The sequence below is a fragment of the Nyctereutes procyonoides genome, unplaced genomic scaffold, assembly GCF_905146905.1.
Source record: "Nyctereutes procyonoides isolate TBG_1078 unplaced genomic scaffold, NYPRO_anot_genome, whole genome shotgun sequence".
In the NCBI taxonomy this organism is placed as follows: Eukaryota; Metazoa; Chordata; class Mammalia; order Carnivora; family Canidae; genus Nyctereutes; species Nyctereutes procyonoides.
The window spans coordinates 14,913,608-14,941,032 of record NW_026575137.1 but is presented as its reverse complement, the minus strand read 5'-3'; the positions used below and the strand labels follow the sequence as shown (position 1 = coordinate 14,941,032).

The following is a 27,425-nucleotide window of genomic DNA, read 5'->3' as shown; positions in this document are numbered from 1 at the left end:
CTCTAGGAGAAAATCCATCTCTATTATTTTTCACTTACCATGAACCTTTCTGCTTTACTCAGATATAAAAGATGCTGATACACCAGTGAGGGATCTTTTCCAATAAGATTATTTTTCAGAGACTGAATGAGGAGGAGGAACGTATCCCCTTCAAGTTTGTTACTCAACAACACTGGCAAATCTTTTGGTTCAGTGATGGCTAAAAGGTGTGCACAGGCTTCTTTATCATTCCTCATACTGATAGCATTTATAATCTGACCAAATTCATAGGCATTGTTAGGCTTGGTAATCGGTAGTTTTTCATCGTATTCTGGTGGCCCATTAGTTGTGTCCCCATTCTCAGAGGCCATGCAGTGAGTGAAGAGCTCCTCCGAGGTCCTTTCAGGTTCTTCTTCCTGGCCTTCACTTACCTTCATGAGGCAAAAAACGATACTGTGACGGAACTGCCATTGCACACATCCCAAGCTACATTTATTAAAAATGGGAAGGAACTAGAAAACACTAGTAGGCTACATTTTAGTCAAATTCTAAGGAAGAGTAACAAATAGTAAAATCTACTTTTTTTTAAGGAAGAAATTTTAAATATCCATTCATGAAAATATTTTTAAATTTTTTTAATAGTTTTCCATGAAAGACCTACAGGGGGTGCCTGGGTGGCTCAGTGGTTGAGCGTCTGCCTTCAGCTCAGGTTGTGATCTCGGGGTCCTAGGTTTGAGTCCCTCATCACACTCCCTGTAGGGAGCCTGCTCCCTCTGTCTTTGTATCTCTCTCTGTCTCTCATGAGTAAATAAAATCCTAAAAAAAAACAAACCTGTAACAACTTTCTCTTTTTCATGTATTTAACAGACATGGCCTTAAGACACTTATTTTCTTCCCTCAGAGGAAAGATACTCCTGGTTTCTCTCACTTTTTGGCTTTTTACTCTATAATGGAAGTATAAGGTGATAAGTGGGATGACATTAGCATTCATGAATACAGAAGAATTCAGGTTTTTTTGAGTGTGAGCAAGTGCACGTGCGTGTGTGTGCGCGCACACACACACACCAGCAGGGACTGGAGGGGGAGGGGCACAGAGAATCCTAAGGAGCCTCCACACTCAGCAGAGAGCCTTGACAGGAGGCTTGATCTCATAACCCTGAGATCATGGCCTGGGCTGAAATCAAGTCAGATGCTTAACCCACTAAGTCACCCAGGCACCCTATGAGTGGACATTCTTCACTGGAGGCAAAGGAAGAGCTAGAGCACAAGACACTGAATTTGATTCTGGGGGTAGTCCAAGAACTCTATTAGGGCAGTCTTGCTTCAGAGTGGTAAAAAGGCCTGAATCAATCTAAAAAATCCCATGGAGCATGGCAGGGCCACTGAAACTTGAATAAGTCCTATCAGGATTCTCCAGGTCTACCCTGAAACAAAGTTCGAAGGCCACAGGCCCTCAGAGCACTATGGGGTGCAAACAATGCAAACTGTAAGCCAGACTGAGGGCCAGGGCAGAGAAAGGAAGATCCACAGTAATGCAGAATCCCAATGCCCTCCAGGGACCCAAGCTGGGGAATACAATGGCTAATTATGGCAAAGGAAAAGTTTTGTCGTTATAACTGGTTAAGCATCTTTGTAGAACTCCTAGGAATCTGACTTTAGAATCCAATATAAAATCCCCCAAAGAGTATTTTCAAAGATAATCAAATACAAATACCTCTTGAATCTCAATTTTCCTTCTCTCTTTTTCTTTGTTGAATGATGCTATATTATCCTTCATGTTAAGGAATCTGGTTACCTCTTCCAGTTCCACCTTTGCCTCAACAATACTTGAATCTAGTAGGAGAACTTTATTGAGATCGTTTAAACTTTTCTGATAATCCTGAAAGTAGAAAGGCAGAAAAAATAATCTTCATAAGCAAAAGAAGGGGCACAGATTAGCCCAAGTGGAAGTGAGAATGACGAGCTGAGTGCACAGAACGTACGCAGGGGTCCCCTTTTAGTACCCTGATGATAAAGGCAGACCCATAAAGTAGTCTTTAAACATAAAACATCCTCCAGGGGAAAAAAAAAAAAAAGAACACAGAATCTGGAGTTGGAAGACTCAAGTTCAATTCTGGATCACCACAACCTTCCTAAGTCTAGTGTATGGTAGGCATAGGTTGTCTGCTGAGTAGTAAGTGGAAGAAAGAACATCCTCATGTTGGCATCTGCTAATTAGGAAATGAACAAAATATTAATCTTTGAGTTTCAGTTTTCTCATCTTTAAGGTTAACAAAAGCTTCTCTACTCTGGTTCTCACACGGCATACCAAGTATAAATGAATTAATAATACTTTTTTAAAAAAGATTTTATTGGGGATCCCTGGGTGGTGCAGCGGTTTAGTGCCTGCCTTTGGCCCAGGGCGTGATCCTGGAGACCCGGGATCGAATCCCATGTCGGGCTCTCGGTGCATGGAGCCTGCTTCTCCCTCTGCCTGTGTCTCTGCCTGCCTCTCTCTCTCTCTCTCTCTCTCTCTCTCTCTCTGTGTGTGACTATCATAAATAAATAAAAATTTTTTAAAAAAAGATTTTGTTTATTCATGACAGACACAGAAAGAGAGAGGCAGAGACACAGGCAGAGGGAGAAGCAGGCCTCCCACAAGGAGCCTGATACGGGACTTGATCCTGGATCCCGGGATCACGCTCCGAGCTGAAGGTAGATGCTCAACTGCTGAGCCACCCAGGCGTCCCAAAGTAATAATACTTTAACCTATATAAAGGGCTATCCAAATGTCAGCTGTCACAGAATATCCTGCATCATAAAACCCTTCAAAGTTGTACGCTGTTCAAATAAGCTAGCATCAACATTTATTCTTCCACAGAGTCAAGATAATACACTGGGAGGGTTTGAGGGGAAAGAAAAGGAATCTCAGCTTAACAAAACAGCATAGATTGTGGTAGTAGAGACAGATACCACAGAATCAGTCTGATGTGACAGGCCATTCTAGAACTACAGACCAGACCAATGTTTGGATTAAACAAAAATTCTGTGAGGAAGAAAAGAATTCCAATGATGTGTAACCTCCCTAAGTATTCACGACCTACCAATGACAGCATGCACTGAAGGCTGAGGCACAGGTAGACAGGCTAGTGGCTATGTGACATTCCTGGGGGGCTAGCTGGGAAGCCATATCCCTTCCCCCTCCACCCAGGACAGTAGAGCAAAAGTGACTTGTTTAAACAGATAAATCTGCTCTAATTCATTAAAAGGTAAATTACTTACAATACACTATGTATTAGTAACAAATCACATAGCACTGTGTCAGGACAGTGCAGCTGGAACCTGCTACAAAAACACAAGTGACACTATATTTCCATCCAAAGTGTTCATGCTGGGAACCATACTGAAAGGCAAGGAAGCAGGGGCGGCAGAGCAAGCTGAGGCAGTAATAACTGCTAACTCTTACCATTCTCAGCATTTTTAAAGCATTAGTTTACTCACAATAGCTTACTAACTTCTTTCTCCATTTTAAAGATAAGAAAACTGAGGCACAGAGATACAATCTTTGGGATGATCAAGGCAGCAATACCCACAAGACAGAAGAATACAGTTGTGGACTCCCAGGGAGAAGCCTAAAAACGGATTTGTGAGCTACAGCCTTGGAAATGGAAGAAGTCCCACACAAGAAACAACACGTTTTTGTTTTATTTGTTTTTAAGAAAAATATGTACTTAAAGAGCAATCTGTCTGCCTGGAGAAGACCTAAGAAAACATGGAATAACACTTTGATAAGAGAAAACAAGAAAGCAGTAAGAGTGGACACGTGGAGGAGGAGCCAGTCGGCCAGCTCCTGAGCCCTGGCCCTCATGGGAGCTTCTGGCTTAGGAAGGGAAACACTTTTTAAAAACTAAACAAGTGAGTAAGTATAAAGTATCACTAAGCAATGAGGAAAACCAAGGCTTTCTATGGATACTAACGGGGGGACGGAGTCTCCTTTTGATAAACTTGTCAGAGAATACAAGACCTGAAAAGAAATGGCCATGCAGTGAAGGGAAGAGCAGAGCCTACACAGAGAGAAGTGTGGCTCCTGAGGAGGGCATCAAAGGTGCTAATTACTTCAATAAGCCTTTAAAAAAAAAGTATGATCACATGTATTTATGATAACCTATACTAATCGATGCACTTAACCTGTGAAAACAATTCTATTACTTTTTGATATTTTTGGCTTTACAGCATACCCAATTGGCGACAAATTCCTTAAGGCCATCACCATGTCTCTTCACCATGGCATTCCACAGTCTAGCATGTAAATGGCATTTAGTAAAAGAAATAAATTCTAACACAAATACATGATTTCACTCACATGTGAAACTCAAAAAACAAAACAAGTGAACGTAAGGGGGAAAAGAAGAGAGGCAAACCAAGAAACAGACTCTTGGGAGGGTCCAGGTGGCTCAGCGGTTTAGCGCCACCTTCAGCCTAGGGTGTGATCTTGGAGACCCGGGATCGAGTCCCACATTGGGCTCCCTGCATGGAGCCTGCTTCTCCCTGTGCCTGTGCACCTCAATCTCTCTCTCATGAATAAATAAATAAATAAAATCTTAAAAAAAAAAAGAAGCAGACTCTTAGAATTGATGGCAGGCGGGCGGTTAAACAGGTGATAGGGATTGAGGCGAGCACTTGTGATGAGCACAGGGCGTTGTACTGAGCACTGAATCACTAAATTCTATACCCAAAACTAGTACTGCACTGTATGTTAACTGGAATTTAAATAAAAATTTGGGGGGGAAAATTCTAAATGAAAGCCCTGTAATTTTCAAAACTGGCGAGCGTGCACACACACAAAATTAAAATCCTCTAGAAAACAAAAGATCTAAGAAAGCAGAGTGCTCAACTGAGGAGTACAGGGAGGGCACCTGCTACCCCCCGAGTCGGTGCCAATGCCTTATCAGACACCTAACGAAGTGGGTCCCTGCCTAAGTTCTGGTGCATTTTATAAGAAGGTGTCCCCTCTGAAGATCTGGAAATTAAATTCGCTTGGCACATGACTCAAACTACAGAATAAATAAATGTAGCTACAAGAACTCAAACCAGAAATACAAACCGCCAGCTTCGTGATCTAATGGGGTGGGATTACTCAAATTTCAAATTATCTTCCTGCATAATACTATTTCTAGAATTCATTCTAAAGACGTATAAAAAGTCATTATTTTTTTACTTTGTCAGGAAAGCAAGTTTAAAGAAACAGGCAGCCAAGGATGCCTGGGTGGCTCAGTGGTTGAGCATCTCCCTTCAGCTCAGGGCGTGATCCCAGGGTCCTGGGATCAAGTCCCACATTGGGCTCCCTGCATTGGAGCCTGCTCCTCCCTGTGTCTCTGCCTCTCTCTGTCTCTCATGAATAAATAAAACAGAAGGAAGGAAGGAAGGAAGGAAGGAAGGAAGGAAGGAAGGAAGGAAGGAAGGAAGGAAGGAAGGAAGGAAGGAAGGAAGGAAGAAGAGAGAGAGAAAGAGGAGAGAAAGAGAGAAAGAAGGAAGGAAGGAAGGAAGGAAGGAAGGAAGGAAGGAAGGAAGGAAGGAAGCAAGCAAACGCAGAATGGAGAGGCCAGAAATAAACCCATGCATCTATGGTCAACTCATTTATGACAAAAGAGCCAAGAATTCTCCCTGGGGAAAGGACAGTCTCCAACACTGTTGGGAAAACTGGACCACTATCTTATACTATACACAAATATCAACACAAAATGGATTAAATTTGAACATAAGGCTGGAAACCATAAAATTCCTAGAAGAAAACATAGGCAGTAAAGCTCCTTGACACTGGTCTTGGGTTTTGGATTTGACACCAAAAGCAAAGGTAACAAAAGCAACAACAAGTGGAACTACGGCAAACTAAAAAGCTTATGCACAGTAAAGGAAAACGACAGAATGAAGAATCACCAAGGAGGAGAACATATTTGCAAAGCATATACAGGTAAGTGGTTAATATCCAAAATATATATACAACACATACAACGCAGTATCAAAAAACAAAATCTGATTAAAAAATGAGCAGAGGAGGGATGCCTGGGTGGCTTAGGGGTTGAGCATCTGCCTTTGGCTCAGGGCATGATCCCGGGATCAAGTTCCGTATCGAGCTCCCTACATGGAGCCTGCTTCTCCCTCTGCCTGTGTCTCTCTCTCTGGGTGTGTCTCATGAATAAATAAATAAAATCTTTTTAAAAAAATGAGCAGAGAACTGAACATTCTTCCAAAGAAGACATACCGATGGGCAACAGGTACATGAAAAAATGCTCAACATCACTCACCATCAGGAAAATACAAATCAAAGCCACAATGACGTATCACCTCACACCAGTTAGAATGACAATCATCAAAAAGATGAGATTAAAAAAAAAAGATGAGATAACAAGTGTTGGTGAAAATGTGAAGAAAGGGGAACCCTTGTTTACTAAAGGTGGGAATGTACATTGGTGCAGCTATTGCAGAAAACAGCATGGAGGTTCCTCAAAAAACTAAAAATACAACTACCGTATGATCCAGCAATTCCACCTCTGTAAGGAAATGAAAACACTAAATCTAAAAGACGTCTGAGCTCCCATGTTCACTGCAGCAATTTACCACAGCCAAGACAGGGAAACAACCTAAGTGTCTTTCAGTGAATAAAAGGATAAAGAAAATGTGGTATTTTTATGCAATGGAGTATTACTTAGTCAAGCCAAAGGAAATCCTGCCATTTGCAAGAACATGAATGGATCCTGAGGACACAAGCTGAGGGAATTAAGTCAGAGAAAGGCAATTACCAGAGGACTTCACTTGTACGTGAAATCTAGAACAAAACGGAATTTCACAGATTCAGAGACCAAACTGTTGGCTGTCAAAGGCAGGGGGTAGGGGGAGTGAAAGGGGCAAAAGGTACAAACCTCCAATTAAAAAATATAAATAAATAAAGTCCTGGGGGCATATGTAATGTACAGCATGGTGACCACAGGTAATAACACTATACTGTATATTTCAAAGGTGCTACAAGAGTACATTTTTAAAAGTTCTCATTATAAGAAAAAAACTGTAATGTATGCTGATGGGCTAACTAGACTTACTGTGGGGATCATTTGGCAAATCAAATCATTATGCTGTATACCCAAAACCAATAATGTTATATACGTCAATTATACCTCAATTTAAAAAATCTCTAAAGAGAAAAAAAGCCAATGACCTGTAGGCTTACAATGTGTGAATTTCATTGTATTAGACCCTAAAACAAATTGGTTTTTAAGAAATATAATTTCAAGAAATGCCATCGCCCAGAATGTTATAATTTGTCCTTGTGATGTTACTTTCTACAAACATGAGCATTCATTCAAGTATTTCTACGCAGAAGAATCAGCATAAAGGAAAGTGTAATTACACAATACTTTTAACAGTGTGATTTTCTAAGAGAAGAACACCACTCTACAGTTTCACATTGATGACCAGCCCATTTAAGGCCCAAATCACCATGAGCTTCCCAATCTGTGATGTCTCTACCAACTTCCTTTGGGTGACTCAATCTTCCATTCTGAAGCCATCCTCCCACCCCAGACAACCCCAATCCTTTGGTGGAGGAATCCAGTGGCACCGCCGGTTGCCTTCAGTGATTCAATAAGAAACCTTCCTGGCCTTTAAGTGGGCCTACTGTAATTCATAAAATTCCTTAGAAAATCAAGAAATAAATAATTTTTGAGCTGGAAGGAATCTTACAAATTATCTAGCTCCACGTTCAAGGCAGTGGAAATCTGAGGCCTATTCCAAGTTTCGGGATTAGTTAGCACAGAACCAGGATCAAATCCCAGGATAATCTCACTCCTTTCCCATGATCCCAGGCTTTATGTTTGTAAAAACCAGTTTGTTTTCAGAGCTGTAATTTACATATTAAAATGCAGATTTCCTCACCTTAAGTCCTTTGTGAGCAAGGGCTCGTCGATAGCACGCTTTCACATTCCCGTTGTCTATCTGAAGGGCCCGATCGCAGTCCTGCTTTGCCTCTTCAAACTGGCACAGCTTCAAGTAACAGAGAGCTCTGATGTAAGTAAGTAGGAAGGTAATTACGTATCATGAAAAGCAAAGACAACATATCTGTGATTTCAGACAACTAATGAAAATCACAACATAGCTTAGTGTCTGTTTCTATAGCCGGGTATCTAACATTTTACTCCAATTACGGCATTTTCTTGCAATACATATAATTACAGCACTGATGATAGAACTGCACACAAAATACAGCCCAGGCCCCTCAAGGAGGCTATAATCTAGTAGAAAAGAGAGACAATTAAAATATGCAAAAACAATAAACTCTGAACAGGATGCTCTGGAACACCCTGCTGAGAAGTTCACTGATCTGGTGGGGCTGAGGCAAGGGCTGGAGTAGCCAGGGGAGGCTTCCCAGAAGTTACATTTAAGTTGAAGCCCAGAGTATGAGGTGAGAATTATCCAGTGCAAAGGCACTGGGACGAGACTTTTAAGATGTAGGGGAGGAGAGTGGTGGCCAGGGGCCCAGCCAACAATAGTCTCACAGTGACAGTGAGTGAGAGAGAGAGAGAGAGAGAGAGAGAGAGATCGCTCCGGAGAGAGCACGGTGCTCTTGGGGGTTAAGGAAAGGGCCACATGGCTGGGTGCAGGGACGAGGTAGACAGGAGGCCAGGCCAGGTGGTGCAGGGTTCCGTGAAGCATGGCAAGGAGGCTGAGCTTACTCCCAGGCGCCCTGATGTCCATGATGGGTCTCTGACAGGCACTAACCTGTCTCCCGGGTCTGAGAGGGTGGCCCGAGCTGCAGTGTGCAGGGTGCCATGGAGGGTGCCCAAGCACCTAGGGGATGGTGGTGGCCCAGGCCTGGGGTGCTGGGGAGGGCAGAAGGAAAGGCTCCCACCACCGAGAAGCCCAGCCCAGATGGGGGGTGTCAGGAGTGCAGGAGAGTGGGGTGCTCGGGTGTGAGGCCTGAGGCGCACAACTGGAAGGCAGTGGGGGCCCCCCAAGGAGAGAAGATAGATCAGCTCAGGGAGCGTGCTCAGTGAAAACAGGGCAAGGGAAAAAAAAAAAAAAAAAACAGGGCAAGGGCCTCGAGCACCGAGAGCAGCAGGGGCAGGCAGCGGCTATAGAGCCCTGTGGGCCTGCGGACAACAGATGCAGTGGGACGGTGGCCAGTTGAGGGAGACATGCACAAGAACACCGCAGTGAGAGGGGACAGTAAACAGAATTCATCTGAAATAGCTGGGGAAGCGGGTACAGAGCCCCTGCTCTGTAGGAACTGGACGCTCCCCTCCTTGCAGCGGTCTAGGACCACTGTGTGGTGAAGACCACCTCTCAGCAGCTTTCCAGAACAATCTGCCCATTCTTGCTACACACTGAAGGGTGCTGGTCCCTTCCTTTAGGATTCCAAGACAAAAAAGCCACTCAGGGAATCCGAAAGGCAGCTGTGTCCTGCTCCTCCAGGGGGGGGGGGGGGCAGTGTCAGGGCTGCCTGGGGGACTGACCCCCCCGCCAACACACATAGCATGCCCTTGATCTCTCTGCAATGCCTCTGGCTCCATCTCCTTGAAAAATACTCACTGAGGACAATATGCTATATAAATTTTCAAAACAACAGGGGGGAAAAAAACAACCTTGGCAATTAATTTATCTATAATTTTTAATAGTAAAATTAACATAAGAAACATGTAAAGTTACAAAGAACTTGCCTGTTTGTATAAATGGCACATTCCTTGTTGTTAATCGTTAAGCATTCACTGTATTTACTAAGGGCCTCTTTATAGTTTTTGTCCTTTACACATTGATTTCCTTCTTCTTTAAGGGTTTTAAACATTTTTTCATCTATGGGACACCCCCCAAGGGGGGCGGGGAAAAAGAGGAAGGATTCATATAAGCACCTCTACAAAATCTTTAGTACATCTGTAAGCAGATATTCTATTGCAAATTAACCTGGCCACACACCAAGCAGAGCTGAAGTCTAACTGAACAAAACTTTGGAAACGAATTAAAAGGACAAACTGGCTGTAAGTAAAAAGATACATCTACAGTGTTTGGTTTAATGACTATTTCACGTAAAATGCACGAACAAACCTGTTCAAGTCTGAGGTGGACATCCATCCACCACCCACTTCCTCGGAACACGCCGCCTCCCCTGCTCCGTCCTGTGGTTTAGGTAAAACCAACCCCACCCTGGCCTGACCTCCTGGAGTCATCTTCGTTGTACCGTCAGCACACTGGACGTCTTGGCCACAATAATCTAAGTGGTCTGGGATGGGACTAGGAGAGCCACTAAGCCACATTAAGATTTTTGTGGCGGCTTCTGGTAATTCCTGCTCTTTCTCCTGGAACACGAGGAGGAAAAGAGAAGCTATTCTGCCATCCGGTGACGGAAAGGGAGAGTCTGCAGGTCTCAGAACAGGGTGAAAGGAGCAAGAAAGAGGCCAGAGAGCTAAAGAATCTCTGAGCTCTGAATCCAGCCATCCCTGCAGCTGCTCTACCTGGGGACTCTTCCAGGAGAGGAGCCAATAAACAACCTTTTTCACTTAAGCCGTAAAAGGCTGGGTTTTCTGTTACCTGCAATGAGAGAGTCCAAACTCTTAACCATTACCTGTGTTACCTTGCAGTGATCATGGCCAACTCTGCTTAGGACCCGTTTCCCCTTCCTAAGGGGGCTTGACATTCACTCAGCTATCATCCCCTCCTATTGAACACAGGTGTTCAGGGGAAGCTGACCCCACTGGATCAGAACACAGGCCTAAGCCACCTGGGCCATGGCATTTCTTCATAACAGGGACTGGCTCTAGAATGAGCACATGACCCAAGAGAATAAGGACCACATGAGTCAAGAATGTGACAGGAGAAAAAAGCTAGAGCTTTAGGTGTTAATGTAGTTTCTCATTTTTTAATTAATGCTACCCAAAGCAATGGTGTCTCTCTCCCTTTGGACATTGGTATACATACCCATGAGGCCTAAAACCACCAGGCTTCTACTATTTTTAGTCAGGACCTGAGCCCTGATGAGCTGATGAGCTTACAGTTACATGACCCAAAATATTCCTTACAATTTAAGTCAGTAGATTTTCTGTTACTTACAAAGTTTTCTACACATAAAGTATGAAAACCTGAAGTTTAAAAAAAAAAAAAAAAAAGAAAACCTGAAGTTTTAAATCTATGTAATAAATCTACCTCATGGAGTAACTAGATATAAAAACAATCCATAAATTAAAATTTAAAATATACCTTCCAATTTTGCAATCTAAAAATCATGATATGATAAATTTATAGTATAAACTTGGAATGTAAATAGTAATCTTATTTGTCCCCTGCACAATGGCATGAAAAAGTAACTTTCCACCTCTTATTTCAAATCACGGAATATTTCTAATGTTTCACATTTCAAAAGATCTCACACGATGGGGCCAAATGACATTCCCCATACATCCTGCCATATATGAGCCCTAAAACAGAGTATCACAGGGATTCCTCTCTGCCAATTTGCTGAAAAGCTTTCCTTAAGCTTTTCCTTCCCTGGTGTTTTTAAACCTTTGGTATCTATTCTAATAATCACATAAATATGAGCAGAAAGAGCCGATTATACTTGTACTTACAACTAGCTAACACAGATCTACAGTATAGTTAGTATGTGCTCTTTGTTAATAAACAGCTACCCTGGGATCCCTGGGTGGCGCAGCGGTTTGGCGCCTGCCTTTGGCCCAGGGCGCGATCCTGGAGACCCGGGATCGAATCCCATGTCGGGCTCCCAGTGCATGGAGCCTGTTTCTCCCTCTGCCTGTGTCTCTGCCTCTCTCTCTCTCTCTGTATGACTATCATAAAATAAAAAAATAAAAAAATAAAATAAATAAATAAACAGCTACCCTTTACTGAGCGAATGAATGCTTTGTGCAAGACTCCAATAGTAGCAAACTCTAGAAAACCAGGTATTTCCAAGATTTTCCAAGGAATTCTAAGTAATCTTAAAGCCTTAGCAGATGTTCCCTGCATCTTCCTTCTAGTCAGTGAGGAGCCTGACTCCGGAATCACAGGGTGTCTACAAGATGAGACTCAGTCAGAAACACACATGGAGTTCCTAAGCAGGCAGGGGAAATGAGGCCTCAGCCTGCTTTTAGCAGAAAGCAAGAGTAAGTCCCATTTATTAAACACTCTGCACAAAGTAATGAGGTAGGTTCTATGGAGAAGCAGGTATGTTAATAACTATGATAGAAGGTGGAAAGAAATACCTGCTGGATACTTTTGTTGTAGCGTTTTACTTTGTTCTATTATTTCAAACACACCAATCTTACTGCTTTAGCCCTGCCACATTACAGGTGTAGTACAGAACTACGCGCTACTTCTTTTTCTTATGAATGATAATGCTAACTGCACCTCTATTAAGTATTTTGTTTGCATCTCTCCATTATCACTGAGAACAACTCCATGAGACAGTTAGTTATTCACCTTCCCCCTTTCATACATGCTAGGACACTGGGTGTGTGAAGCAACTTCTTAAAACTGGTTAGAAAGAGGGAAAACAGGGTCCTTAACTTAAACCCAGGCCTGATGCTTGAGTTCATGCCCTGCCTTCCTATGAAAATATACACACAGCTCAAGATAACCTTCAAAAGAAAGCAATGTAGGCTTCCCCCACCTGTGATGCCAGGCTGTGGACGGCTGCAGGAATCTCCCACTTGGTTGGGTGGCGGCTCTACTGCCAGCTGCCAAGCTCGCAAATGCGCAGAGGTGGGCACGGCAGGAATGGGTGATAGCTTCTCCCGCCAGCTTGGTCCATCGAGATTCATCAAAATCCTTGTTATTCTAAAAAGAAAATGAGTTTTCTCTGTTAATCATGCCATTTGTTTTTTGTATCACTGAAGCTCAAATTAAGAGTAAGATTTACAACACCGCATTTGTGTACTTCCCTACTGAAACACCGTCTTGAGCTATCTGCTGGCCACATAAATGGTCTTTAAAAGGACTTTAAAAGTTGCTAATAACCATGTTAACTTTAGATCCATTTTCTATCAAAAGAGAAAAATGAAGACATTTGTAGTAGGTTTTTAAAAAATGTCTTTAATGTATATGCAATAAAAAGTGAAATATAAAGGTAAAATTCAGGAGGCCTAGAAGAAATGCATCACATAACATTTGATATAATTACTAAACTGATAATGCATTACTCTTGAGAAGAATCAAAAACATTGTAGAGTTTCTATGCTCAAACGATATGCCAAAGACAGGGGTACAAGACTGGCCACTCAAATAGATAAGGGCAAGCTGTTATGTGGAAAATGTTTCTCCTTAAAACATTTACATATGGCTAAGATACTCTTACCTTGAATTGTTTTTTTGTCTCTAACATTATCCACTTATTGTGTTTGCATAAGCATAAAGATGAAAGGACAGGATGCTGGAGTCTACTAGAAGGACCTTTATACTATTGACATTTACTAATGGCCATCATAAAGTTCCAATTAATAGCTGATTACTACTCTGTCATCATTTTAAACATACAAAATATCGTATTTACATTTAAAAACAAAACTGAAGTATGTCTTAGAAATGAAACTGGTTTTAAAAAGGTGTGTCCCAAGACTGAGAAGGTTTACAAGAAATTAGTAGACTACACTCAAGTCAGTTAACTCAGTAGTACTTTTTGTGTGAATAGTCTTTACATTTATATAGAAACAAATGCAATGCACATACTTTCCCCACAGTTTCTTAAACTGACATTTCAATAATGACCTTTGGTTATACTAACCAAATCTCATGTATTTTATTTTTAAAAAAAGAAAGCTTTTTAAATTATGAAAACCACCCACAACTGCAGAAAAAAAAAAAAGATTTAGAAAAGAGAATTTTCAAGCAAAACTTGTATTACCAGCAGAGAGGAAGGAAGAAGCAGCTGAAAAGAGATGATGTGTTGCCAGGGAGTTAATAAGTGTATGCAGGGAAATTTAACATATAAGATTCCTGGAGAGGAAGAGAGGAATATGGTTAATGGAAGACAGAAACAAAATAAGCACAGATGTTTAAATTAAAAAAAAAAAAAAACTGCTGTTGCTCACATGGAAAAGCAAGTATAAATATGAGATTCATGAAAAGGAACAGTGAAATTTTTCAAATGGATATTTTATAAATATACATAGCCAAATCAGACAAAGCCTCATCTTCTTATAAAGTATCAGTAAGACACGTTCAATTAAAAAAATGAATGAATCTTAAAAGTCAATCTGTGTAATAGACCTTTCATGAGTACATGTAAAAAGTGTAACACAATCCTCAAAAAGCTAAACACAGAATTCCCATATGACCCAGCAATTCCACTACTAGGCGTACTCCAAGAGGAACTGAGAACAGGTGTGCAAACAGAAACTTGTACACGAACGTTCACAGCAGACAATTCCCAACAGCCCAAAGATGGAAACAACCCAAGTGTCCACCAACTGACGAATGGATAAACAAAATGTGTCATGTCTACACAATGAAATGTGATTCAGCTTATAAAAAGAAACGAAGCACTCACATATCCTACAACATGGATGAAACCTTGAAAACCTCATGCTAGGTGAAAGAAGCCAAACACACAAGGTACATATTCTAGGATTCCATTTACAGGGACCATCCAGAACAGGTAAACCCACAGATGGAAAGCAGATGAGTGGCTGCTTAATGGGGACAGGGTTTCCTTTCGGGATGACGAATGTTTTGGAACCGGAGAGAGGTGGTGGTGGGCTGTACAAGTGCGGATGTACTAAAGGCCACTCAATCACACTTTAAAGTAATTTTATGTTCCATGAATTTTACTTCAACTTTTAAAAAATATATAGTGCAGAAGGTTCAGAAATAGGAGTAATCACAGCCCCTCAGATAAATATTTCTCCCTTCAGACCTTCCAACCTACCACTATGAACTGGCCTTCCTAAAATACCTTCCAACAGGCCGCCCCTGTCAGCTACTTCAGCTGTCTTTCCACTTTGTTTCACTGTGAGAAGACCCTACTTTCCCAACTACCTTGGAGATGACCAGGCAGAGGAACACAGGAGTGAACTTTGCTTTCTGCTGGAGAATGAATTCGTTCAACATATTCTACTGAGGAGATCTACTGTACCAGGTACTTCAACTACACAGGGAGATAAAACACAATTCCTGACCTCAAAGAACTTCCAGTAGAATGAGAGAAAAATAATCTTACAAAAAAGAGAAGGATAGAGAATTTACATAATAATAGAAGGCACAGTGTTCCAGGGGCACTGGGAAGGGAGCCTCGAGTACATACATGGATGGTGTATGGTGGGGCAGAGGCGAGTGTTATCAGGGAAAGTCATTTCCTAGTGGAAGCTGGTCCTCTCCTAAAAGACAGGATGGAATTAACCAAAGAAGGGGAGTGTGGCTTCAGGCACATATGAGGTAGCCCCAGATGACATTTCAGCAAGGCAGCCGTGCCACAGGGCAAATGGCTTAGAGACCTCCTAGGTGACTAATTTTACAAGCTCAAGATCAGGGAGGCAGTGAATGCTCAAGGTTCCATCTAGCCTCACTCCAGGTCCAATTACCAATAAATTCCCTTTCTTCCAGCCAGGCCAGGATCAGACAGGTCCCACATGACCACAGAGTGGGCGTTCCAGGAAATGGCTGTTGGCTCTACCTACAGATCTTTCCAGCAGCCTTCTCCGAAGTGTGGTGGGACCACGTGGGGAGGTAAGGCATGATTTTCTAAAATGAATCCAAAACATGCCATTCTCATTTTGTGCACTTTTGCTCATGATCTCCTCCTGTCCAATCAGTGCTCTTCAAAGACCACCCCAAGTGCTTGCTCTCCAGTAACTGAAGTCTACGCAACAAAGGGGGCCTGGCCTCTCTGTGACCCCCGCCCCCGCACCTTACTAACATATTTTCATAATCAGGGATAATCTGTCTTATGTTTCTTCCCCCCAGCTATATTCCAGTTTGCTTCAATACAGAGATTATGTTATTTTTCCCCTTTTTGCCTTTTTGCGGGGGGAGTGAGGCATGGTACACTAGACCAACAGAGGGCACAGTGTTACACACATAAGCAGTTATTCTCCGGACAAATGGGATCAAAAATAGTACACATAACCAGAAATATTATCCAACTAGTAATTTTTTAATTTCACCTGAAAGCAATTTATGAAGTCTGGAAATTCTTACCTTCCCATCCTCACTCAGGGGGTAAATGGGTCATAATACAAATTAGCTCCAAATTCTTTGCTATTTCACCATGATAAATTAATACTCATCCTAGATGAGTGTCTATTTAAAGGGCATACAACACAAAATCTAGCAGGCTCATGAAGACATCCATTCTCCTGAGGAGAAAAAACAGCTATGTTTCCACACTGACAGATGTGGTGCCAATGAACATGTGTAAACCCTGTAGGAGGAAAAGATTCAACATGGCAGTTTTCACTACATTTTCAGATCTTGTCCTATAATTAGTACTCATTTACAATATCACCGAAAACACCTAATTCCACAGATATTTACAAAGATTAAATTTAAATTCTGTGCATTCTCAACAGCAAAGGTCTAGGTCCTGCGCTTAAAAAAAAAAAAAAAAGTTTTACTGAACAGTAATTAATGAACCAGAAAACAAATATAAAGGTGATAGAGGACAACTCAAAATGGATTACGGGACAGTTAGAAATTAAGTGAGAGAGAGAGAGAGAACTGTTTCATTCTGATGGGAGTGAAAGATGGTTATCATTCACGCAAAGTAAGTAATGGAGAACATGTCTATACTCTGATACTGTTCTTGAAGAGGAGGAGGAGAAATGTAATTCTGGCACAGAACAACTAGACATGAGCCACCACCTCGGTCTGGCTTACCTGTTAATACTGTCATTTGCCAGCTGGATTTTGCAGTCTATCTGCAACACTGTTTTGTAATCCACATAGGCCTTCTGATACTGCTCTAAAGTTTCATAGGCCATCGCTCGACGAAGAAGAGGTTTGACTGAGAATGGGTGAAGTTCTAGAGCCCTGAAAACAAAAACACTACGTGTTTGTTATGAAAATTACTTGTTTAACTTCAACTAACTGAATATACACTATAGTACTGGACTTTCAAATACAGACGTATCTGGTATTTCATACTGGGGACCTACGAGCACACTAGCAAGGCAAACTCAGAGTAGAAGAGCAATCAAACTTAGGGTTACTTCATTTTATTTGCGGCGGGGGGTGGTGGTGGGAGGATGGGGTGGTGGGCAGAGGGAGGAGATAAAGAATCTTAAGCAGACCCTACACCCAGCCTGCGGCTCAATCTCAGGCCCTCAGGTCATGACCTGACCCAAAATCAAGAGTCGGACCTTTAATAACTGACTGAGCCACCCAGGCACTCCTACTTCCTTTAACTGAAACCAGTAGCAAAGTGTGTTAGCATTTACTCTGTCCCTCACTGAGACTGAGCTCCCTGGCAGCAGACAATGTGCCCCACCCTCTCCAAAGCCACTAGACTCCTCTTTGCCCTAACAGAGCCCACCATGGCATGAGGTACAAAAGTAGGCTTTCAACAGATTCTTGTTATTTACTGATGGACTAAGAGGAAAATTTTTATTTGTACCTAGGAGTTTAACTGTTTAAAGCTACTTTATAATGGACTTCATTATATTCTGAAATAAGGCATGCAACAAGAGATAGTATTTATGAATCAAGACTATCCTACTCTCAGTTTTAACAAACTTAATAAAACTGTCAAGAAGTATGGTGAGCAGAAACCCTAGGAAGGGCCTACATTCTACATTTCCCAGCAGGGAGTATCTGCTGCCCCTAACCATCCACACTGGGGATGGTAGGTCTGCTCTTCTGGTTAATTCTTCTGCTACATGCAGTTTACAGAGCAGATGCTTAATGTGCTTCAGGGAATGCATAAATGAGGGCTGCTTTACTTTTTCTCCAACAGTCTTGGGGATCCACTGTCTCTTCCCGTCTACAGTGATCTGGCAAGAAGAAAGCTCTGATGGACATGTGCCATGTGCCAGTCACCGTAGACATTCTTACTGAATTGCACAAGCCTGCAAGGTAAACAGTCATACGTTCATTCTGCAGGTGAGGAAATGGAGAGGAACTGAGCAATCTGCCCACAGGTCAGTTCTTTTGCATTTCAGCTTCAGGAAAGCAAAGGTACTGCCTGTCCTAAGTGCCACTATATTCCCAGTGCTGACATCAATACCTGGCCTGCGGGAGGCACTCAGCAAGCACCTCCTGAGTGAACCTACCCTCTGTGTACCACAAACATACAAGAACACTATAACTAAGGATTTTTGCTGGAGTCATCTGCTATTGAGACTCCCTGATGATTCTCCACATTGTACAGATACTCAACTGCACAAGCGGGTGTGCTCCAGGGCTCTGCATCATACAGGCTGTCATTAATGAGTTTCAGTTCTCTAAAAAAAATTACCAATTTTGTTCTCCTGTGTACTGTACTGGGCTTTTTTTTTTTTATGATAGTCACACACAGAGAGAGAGAGAGAGGGAGAGACACAGGCAGAGGGAGAAGCAGGCTCCATGCACTGGGAGCCCGACGTGGGATTCAATCCCGGGTCTCCAGGATCGCGCCCTGGGCCAAAGGCAGGCGCCAAACCGCTGCGCCACCCAGGGATCCCATGTACTGGGCTTTAAACTTTTTTCTGTAACATGTATGTACTGCTTTTATAACCAATAAAAGTTATTTTAAAAATAAAACTAAGATCAAGTAAAAACTCTTAAATGATAGAAAACAGATTTCTGAGCACCAGGATCTATCACTCTGATCATGGCCTTAAATTCAGCTTAGTTTCATGCTGAGGGATTATTAGCAACATGAACTGAGATTATAAACACATATGATACTTACACAACTACCCCATTTCACCACCACTACCCCATTTCACCACTGACTTCCAACACCCAAGGTGCTACTCAGCCACTAAAGCTGGATCCCAGGTAGGCATTTAATCAACACTGAGTGAGATGATGCATCTAATATTTAGCACTCCCAACCCAGTAAGTGCAAGGTTTTTTCTCTTTAACTACAATCCTGAAAATGAGTATGAGCATATAAATGGAAATTCCACTAAGAAAAAAAAAGGGGGGGGGCATTCATTCATAAAAACAGAACTTTTAAACCAGAGCTCCCAAAGGCTTAACTATTCAAGTTAACATAGTTAAGACCCTAGAGTCTTCTGAAACCTGGCAGAGAGCAGCAAAGAGGAGCAAAAGCAGAGAATTATCAGGTAACGTTCATTTTTAGTGAGTGTCAAAATATCCTCAATGGAAAATCAGCGAAAGATTTTTTGAGGTAGTTTAGATAACCCAAAAGGTTCTCTGGCACATGGGAAAACAGAGGATTTTTTTTTTTTTTTTTTTTTTTTTTAGCTGATAAACAATTCTGAGAACATAAAGCAGTTTCTAGGATAATGATTTTAAACTTTGGCTTAGGCATCATAATAATCCTGTTTCATGGTTCACCTCAAAGCCTAACAGAAACATGGAGATAGGTAAGGCCCATAACCCCTTGAGCTCCTCAACACTCTTTACAGCGACCCTCTCAGCATACTCCTGGGACACACCTCAGGGGAAGTGCTTCAGAGCCAGCCCCAGAAGTTCAGACAAGTAAAATCAAACACTTTTCCCAAATACTTCATAAAAAGTTATTTTCAAAGGTCAATCTATGAAAGCTATTTCATAAGTTCCCTTAAAGTTTCCCCCATGAAAAAAAAAGTTTCTTTAATATTTGACTCCTGCTACCACTTACCCTTATAATAAAGGCTCACAAAACAATTCTCCAAAGACCAGAGACAATTAAGTGAAAAAATAAAACATAGGCTTACATTAAAATGTATGCAATCTTCTTGAGGTGAAAGAGAATAGTCATATTTCTGCTACTAAATGATTCCTAGTTCATACAGATTTAAATACATTTATTTCAACATGTTCACAAAAGCAACTCACGGCTTCTAGCATTAAAAGTAGTTTTGAGGGATCCCTGGGTGGCGCAGCGGTTTAGCGCCTGCCTTTGGCCCAGGGCATGATCCTGGAGACCTGGGATCGAATCCCACGTCGGGCTCCCGGTGCATGGAGCCTGCTTCACCCTCTGCCTGTGTCTCTGCCTCTCTCTCTCTCTCTCTCTGTGACTATCATAAATAAAATTTAAATAAATAAATAAATAAATAAATAAATAAATAAATAAATAAATAAATAAATAAATAAATAAAAGTAGTTTTGAGGGCAGCCTCCGTGGCGCAGGGGTTTAGCACCGCCTGCAGCCCAGGGCGTGATCTGGAGACCCTGGATCGAGTCCCACGTCAGGCTGTCTGCATGGAGCCTGCTTCTCCCTCTGCCTGTGTCTCTGCCTCTCTCTCTCTTTCTCTCTCTCTCTCTGCATCTCTATGAATAAATAAATAAAATCTTTAAATAAATAGATAAATAGATAAATAAATAAATAAATAAATAAATAAATAAATAAATAAATAAATAAAAGTAGTTTTGAGATTCACTGTTTTGGAGTAAAACCACCCCATGCTCCTTATGTTGGGACTCATATGCCAAGTATCAAGAAAACACCTAAGTAGGTCAGTCTCCAAAGAGGTCAGTACTGACCAGCAAAGCAGGATTCCCCGGCCTAGAACACAGCTCTTATCTGAGGACCTCTTAACTGAACCACCGCCCACCTCCTAGTTGGAAGGCCATAGAAAATCTCCTAGAATCTACATTCTAGCCTTCTTAGACACCCATGGCTGGAATCCCGTCTTTGACTTCCTCCCAGATCTACACTGGAACACAACAAATTTTAGCAGGAAAATATCTGCTATGTTAAACTATCTCACTTTAGGATAAAGTGAGTCCACGGTTTTGCAGTAGCCCCAACTGTAGGGTTCCCAAGTTTTAACTGATATCCTGAACTCGCTCACTGGAGGAAGACCTAAGATAAATCTGAAGGTTAACACAGACATTTGAGCTCTAAGGTTCTTGGCTGCAAATCACAATGTGCTTGATATTTCATAAACTCACATCGTCTTATTAGGTTAAGTGCAGTGGTAAATGTTTAACAACTGGCCCCCCCTGAGGAGAAAAACTCAGACTTGTGGTGTTTGCTAATTTTCACGGTGGTAGTACTCCAACCAGGCAGATTTCAAACTACCAATATGACTTCAGGCAGCTCCTAAAAATGTAACAATTAGTGTGAGCTAGCAAAACAGTGGATGGGGTCTACAGTCAAGCTCAAGTGAATGTAAACAGTATTTATCTTAAACTTGAATATGTAAAATTGGCAAAAACAAAACAAGCCCCTCCACACCTTCTTTTTAAACTGTAGGCACAGGGACGCCTGGGTGGCTCAGCGGTTGGGTGCCTGCCTTTGGCTCATGTTGTGATCCTGGGATCGAGTCCCGCCATCAGGCTTCCTGAGAGGAGCCTCATTCTCCCTCTGCCTATGTCTCTCCCTCCCTCTCAGTCTGTGTCTCTCATGAATAAATAAATAAATACTTAAAAATATACAAACAAACTGCAGGCACAGATATTACCTGGTTTTTACCCGTATCAATACACCGATACTACCACTGAAAAAAGAACTAAATTGTTCACCTTATAATGAGGTTGTCCACAGAAATTATTATTCAAACTAAGGCTGCTGAGTGAAAAGGGGTGATATAAATAATTTTACCAGACAAGAGGAGTAAACTAGGATTGTAAAGGTCAAACCAGGACAGACAACTTATTTTTTAGATGCACTAAGAGTAGCTTCTTTCCAAAGGGCTTCTGAAGCAGGCTTACTACTTAGTGGTGGAAGAAAAAAGTACTTTTTATTCATGTAAATACATTCACCAATGTCAGTATGTAACTTGTTGAGTACCAGGCTGACTATAGTATTTGAGGGATGCAAACCTGTATGAAACATGATTGCTGACCTCACCCAGCTTAAAATCCAACGCAGTGGGTGACACAGGTACCCATGGGGGTGGGAGCGACAGTTGCAAGGGTTAGAGCCATGCAGGAGGCAAGGAGGAGGGGCGAGTTGAGCAGGGATGTCAGAAGCAAAGATGTGCAGACAGCACTGCAGGTGAGAGCAGAAAGCCTGTTTGGGGGCCAAGTGATAGAGCTTATAATGACTGGGACCACCACACTGAGCCACCGAATGCCCGTGTAAAACACGAAAGGAAAAGTTGCTCTGATGCTACAGTGGAGGAGCTGAAGGGCTGACAAGAAAAGAGCATGAATGAGCTGGTGGCTGTGAAAATGAACGAAGTCTGCGGTCTTCTATTAACCGTCTTCGTGTATGTGAAGAAGAACTGGTGATTTTTATGCATAATTCAGTTAACACGTCCTTAAAGCGTCTAAAGAATTAGATTCGTGGAGAAAATGTAGTAAGAAATCAAATACTGCATTCACCACAGTGAAATGTAACCATCTCTTGACAAACCTGAAAACGCACAGTTTACCTGTTACAATCTTGAATGCAGCCGCCGCACTTTCCTTCTTTTAGGTAACACGCTGCTCTATTTGAATATAAGACACTTAGGTCGTCTGCACTTCCACTCCCTAAAATCACATTTAATTAAACACGGTTAAAACCCATTAGCGCAAGCCCAGGAGCCCCCGCGAGACCGCGGAAGAGCGCGGGGCAGCGCGGGGCACCGCAGGGCAGCGCGGGGCACGCCCCGCCGCCAACGCGGGCCTCGCAGGGAGCGCGACCCCCGACGGCCGGCCCGGCCCCGCCCCCCGCCCGCCCGCCCGCCCGGCGCACGAAGGTCGCGCGGACGCTAGCGCCCGTCACCCGGGCGGCGGGCCCCGGTGACCTCGCCTACCTGCAGGCTCCAGCTGCGCGATCGCCGCCGAGTACTTGAGGGCCGCCTCGGCGAACTGGCCGCTTTTGAACAGCTCGTTGCCCCGGCTCTTCAAGCCCGCGGGGCCGAGCGCGGCGGCGGCGGCGGCGGCGACGGGCGCGGCGGGCGCGGCGGGGGCGGCGGGGGCGGCGGGCGCGGGGTCCCCGGCGCCCCGCCCGCCGCCCGGGTGCGGGTAGGCGCTGCCCGCCGCCGCCGCCGCCGCCGCCGCCGGGGCCCGCGGTCGGCCCCGCTTGTCCGCGCCGGCCCCCGGCCCCCGGCCCCGCCGCGGCGCGCCCCTCCCCGGCCGCTTGCCGCCCTCGCCCTTGCCCGTCAGCTTCTTCTGGATGTTGCCCATGGCGCGCGGCGCGGCGGGGCTCCCGGCTGCAGCCGGCTCGGCGGCCTCTGTGGGAAGTGGACGCGGGAAGCGAGTGTTTGCATCACCGGGAGGAACTACCTACCGCGGCGGCCCGGGGGTGCCCGGCGCAGGCTCGCCACGCGGCGCTCGCGGGGGCGGCGGGCGGGGGGGACCCGGCGGGGTGCCCGGCGGCTCGGGGGCGGAGGGCCGCGCCGGGCGCCACCCCGCGGCCGACTCGCTGCACGCCGACCGGCTCCGGGCCGCGAACACCGCTCCTCGCTCCTCGGAACCACTCTGGGTCCAGGCGTCCGTGGCGAGGTGCGCCTGACAAGATACGTACCTTTCCGGCATTGGCGATTCACGAACGCACTGAGTTTCCGACCCTTGAATACAGTAATCGCACCCAAGGCACCCTTCTCTTAACGTTCAAGAACCGGGAGAAAAAAGTTAATCTGAAGGTGAAATGGAACCCAACTAAGTCATTTTAGAATGACTTTAGCAAAGAGGCCACATGAAATACACGCTAGGTTTTTAAAGTGAGCCTTAATAAACAGTAAATTTTCCATTACAATGCCTTGTTAAGCTTAAATTCCTTTCATCTTGATCGGAAGACTTCAGGCATTAATCGTAGCTTTAATCATTGACTACTGAATCTGTTTTTAAATATGAAAATGATGTATAAATATTTCTTTGATGGGTGTCTTATCAATATTTAGAGCTAAGCAATTAACTATTTCGCGGCATTGTTAAAAAAAACCCCTACTTCCCAGCCTTCTCTTATAACAAATTCTGTTTTTTTTTTTTTTTTTTTTTTTTTAGGTAGGGCTCTATGCCCAACTAGGTAGGGCTTGAACTCAGAACCTGGAGATCAAGAGTCATGTACTGCACCACTGAATCGGCCTGAGCCAGCGAGGCACCCTTCCAATCTGATTTTTAATGGATATATTTTCCACTCTGTTTCATGAACAGTAAAGCCAGGATTTGAACCACATGGACAGGGAGAATAGAAAACCACAAGTATTTAAATGAAAATCAGTGGATGGTTACCTTAAGGCAAGCAGAGTATAAAACCACACTAATTAGTAAATATGGGTTTCTATACAGTGTAATAACCAAAAGCAGCTTCATTATAAAAACGATAAAAAGATCTTGTTATAGCAAGATCCCCAGATTGGACCCAGTAAGATTATTAGAGCAAGACTACAGTTGTCTTCATCTGATATCTGTTGCTCAAGTCCCCAAGCCACATAAAAACAGATGAAAGCACAGATCAGTGTCAGCAGAAACAACAGACAATTTAGTATTATTCTCTATTCTCTCGTAGGTTATCCCTTCATGTCTGACCAATACTATTCCTAAACAGCTGCAGCTTATTTAAAACTTAATATGGGTCAAGCTCTTTACATGTATCATTTTCCATTATCATTAATCCTTATACCTAGGATTATCATCTACACATTACAAACAAGGCAACAAAGACACAAGGAAAAGCTAGACTGTCCTAGAGCAAAGAGAGCTAGAAACCAGCATAACTGGTTTATGGAATTCAAATGAAATGAAATGAACTGAAAGCCATACCTCTCCCTCCTTAAGATTGAAATGTCCTTGAACAACTTTGATAGTCTCTACAAAGGTAAGCCTGAAAGACCTGTGAGTCTTGGTGTGTACCGCATTACCTGTGGGACATTCCAGAGGAGTTATTTAGGAGGTGGCTCCGGGATCCCTGGGTGGCGCAGCGGTTTGGCGCCTGCCTTTGGCTCAGGGCGCGATCCTGGAGACCTGGGATCGAATCCCATATCGGGCTCCCGGTGCATGGAGCCTGCTTCTCCCTCTGCCTGTGTCTCTGCCTCTCTCTTTCTCTCTCTCTCTCTCTGTGACTATCATAAATAAATAAATTAAAAAAAAAAAAAAAGGAGGTGGCTCCAAATGTAGCTCAGAGGTGTGGCCTTATCTTGAGTCTTCAGATAAATCCCAATTGATTTGGGAGTTGCGGATATAAATAGGATCATTGGAATTTGGGTGTGAATGGCATTACTCAGGTCTTCCAAAGGATCCCTAGGAAATACTAATACTTAAAGGATGATAGTAAGAAAAATCTCCAGTGGAGATGGAGGAGTATATAGGAATGATAGAAGACTCAGGAGGGAGTACTGCCTCTGAAACCAAGGAGAAAGTATTTAAGGGAGAAAGGAGCAACAGTAACAAATAACAAAGGAAGGGATGGCCAGTAGCATCAGCTGCTAAGACCTACAGAGAACCATTAGATCTAATGCCATGAGGACTTACTTCAGCAGCCTTTAGTAGTGGGGGTAGTTGGTAGATGCAAAAATCCTCAACAAAATAGTAACAAACCGAATTCAACAGTGTGATACAAGGATTATACACCATGACCAAGTGGGATTTATCTCAGAAAGTAGTTCAACAGTATAAGATTAATATACAATGTGACACATTAGTGAATAAGGGGGGGAAAAAAACGCATGATCACAACTAACACTGAATAGGCATCTGGTAAAAACCAACACCCTTTCATGATAAAAAATAGAAAACTAGGAACAGAAGTGAAATTTCTCAACATAATAAAATATATTTATGAAAAACTCAGTCAACATCATACTCAATAGTGAAACCCTGAAAACTTTCCCCTGAAGATCAGGAACAGCTACTCAACATTGTACTGGAAGTTGTAGCCTGATCCATTAGGCAAGAAAAAATACAATAATAAGCATCCATATTGGAAAGGAAAAGTAAAACTATTTATTAACAACTGACATGATAATTTATATATTATGTATATATAAGTATATGTATATATTTGGAGGGTTTATACCTAAAGAATACATACACACACATTACTACTGCCAGGGCTAAAAAGCAAATTCAGCAGTTTCACGGTGCAAGATACACTAGTAATGAACAATCTGAAAATTACAAAAACAATTCCATATAGGATAGCATCCAAGCAAGTAAAATATTTAGGAATACATTTAACCAAGGAGGTGAGAGACTCGTATACCAAAAACTACAAATCATTACTGGGAGAAAACCAAGGAAAAGATCTCTTGATCATAGGTAGGAAGACTTAAAATACCCAAAGTGATCTACTGATCTGACATAATCGCTATCCGAATTCTACAGCCTGTTTTGCAGAAATGGAAAAGCCGATCCTCAAATCCATATGGAATTTCAAGGGGTCCAGGATAGTCAAAACAATCTCAGAAAAGAACAAAATCAAAGGACTTACACTTCTGATTTCAAGACTTACTAAAAGCTTTAGTAATCAAAACGGTGTGATTCAACAGAAGAGTAATTTAGGCCAATAGAATAGAACCAAGAGTCTATAAACCCATATATCCATGGCCAGTTGATTCTTGACAAGGATGTCCAGTCAATTCAATGGGGAAAGAATAGTCTAACAAATAGGTGTTGGATTTTTACATGCTGGAAAAAAAAAAGCTATAAAATTGTGTAGCCACTTTGGAAAATAGTCTGGCAGTTCCTTAAGAAGTTAAACACACACACACACACACACACACACACAAAGTTAAACACAGAGTTATCATATAATCCAGCATTCTCCTCCTAGTTATATACCCAATAAAGTTAAAAACATATGTACACACACAGAGCTTGTACGTGAATTTCATAGCCACACCATTCATAAGAGCCAAAAAAGTGGAAATAAGCCAAATGTCCAACAACAGATGGATAGAGAGTATGTGTGGTATGATCCATGCAATGGAATATTATTTGTCCATACAAAGGAATAAAGTGCTGATACGTGCTGCAACATGGATAAACCTTGAAAATATTACACTAAGTGAAAGGAGCCAGACACAAAAGGCCACATACTGTATGGCTGCATTTATAGGAGATACTCAGCACAGGCAAATCTATAGACATAGAAAGCAGATTAATGGTTGCCACGAGAGGGAGATAGAAGTGACTTTTAATGGGCATGAGGTTTCTTTTTGTGATGATAGAAATGTTCCAGGATTAGACAGTGGTGATGGTTGTACAACCTTGTGAATATATTAAAATCCCCTGAATTTGAAAAGGATGAATTTTATGATATATGGATATCTAAAAAAAAAATGCTTATTTCATTTTACCCTTGACAACAAAGAATACTTTTTTCCCCTTTTTATCCCCATCTTGGCCAATTTGATGGGAGAGAAAAAGAATCTATCTTTAATTTTCTTTTTTTGTTAGCCATACAAAATTTGTTGATCATCTGATTTCTTCATTAGTGATTTATTGTTCATATGGTACTGGGCTCTTTCAACATT

At 42.6% G+C, this 27,425-nt stretch overlaps 1 protein-coding gene across 1 annotated transcript in view; it reads right to left on the bottom strand.

Annotated features, from left to right (window-relative positions):
- Positions 1–27,425, bottom strand: part of SPAG1 (sperm associated antigen 1) — a 62,859-nt gene that overhangs the window by 1,197 nt on the left and 34,237 nt on the right. The window contains exons 11-19 of the mRNA XM_055303299.1: positions 22,943–23,183; positions 22,764–22,867; positions 22,398–22,497; positions 16,804–16,956; positions 12,605–12,771; positions 9,669–9,801; positions 7,888–8,014; positions 1,694–1,858; positions 39–410 (exon numbers count right to left, since the gene is read on the bottom strand). Of these exons, the coding sequence (XP_055159274.1) occupies positions 39–410; positions 1,694–1,858; positions 7,888–8,014; positions 9,669–9,801; positions 12,605–12,771; positions 16,804–16,956; positions 22,398–22,497; positions 22,764–22,867; positions 22,943–23,183 (1,562 nt within the window). The remainder of the gene's footprint in view (positions 1–38; positions 411–1,693; positions 1,859–7,887; positions 8,015–9,668; positions 9,802–12,604; positions 12,772–16,803; positions 16,957–22,397; positions 22,498–22,763; positions 22,868–22,942; positions 23,184–27,425) is intronic.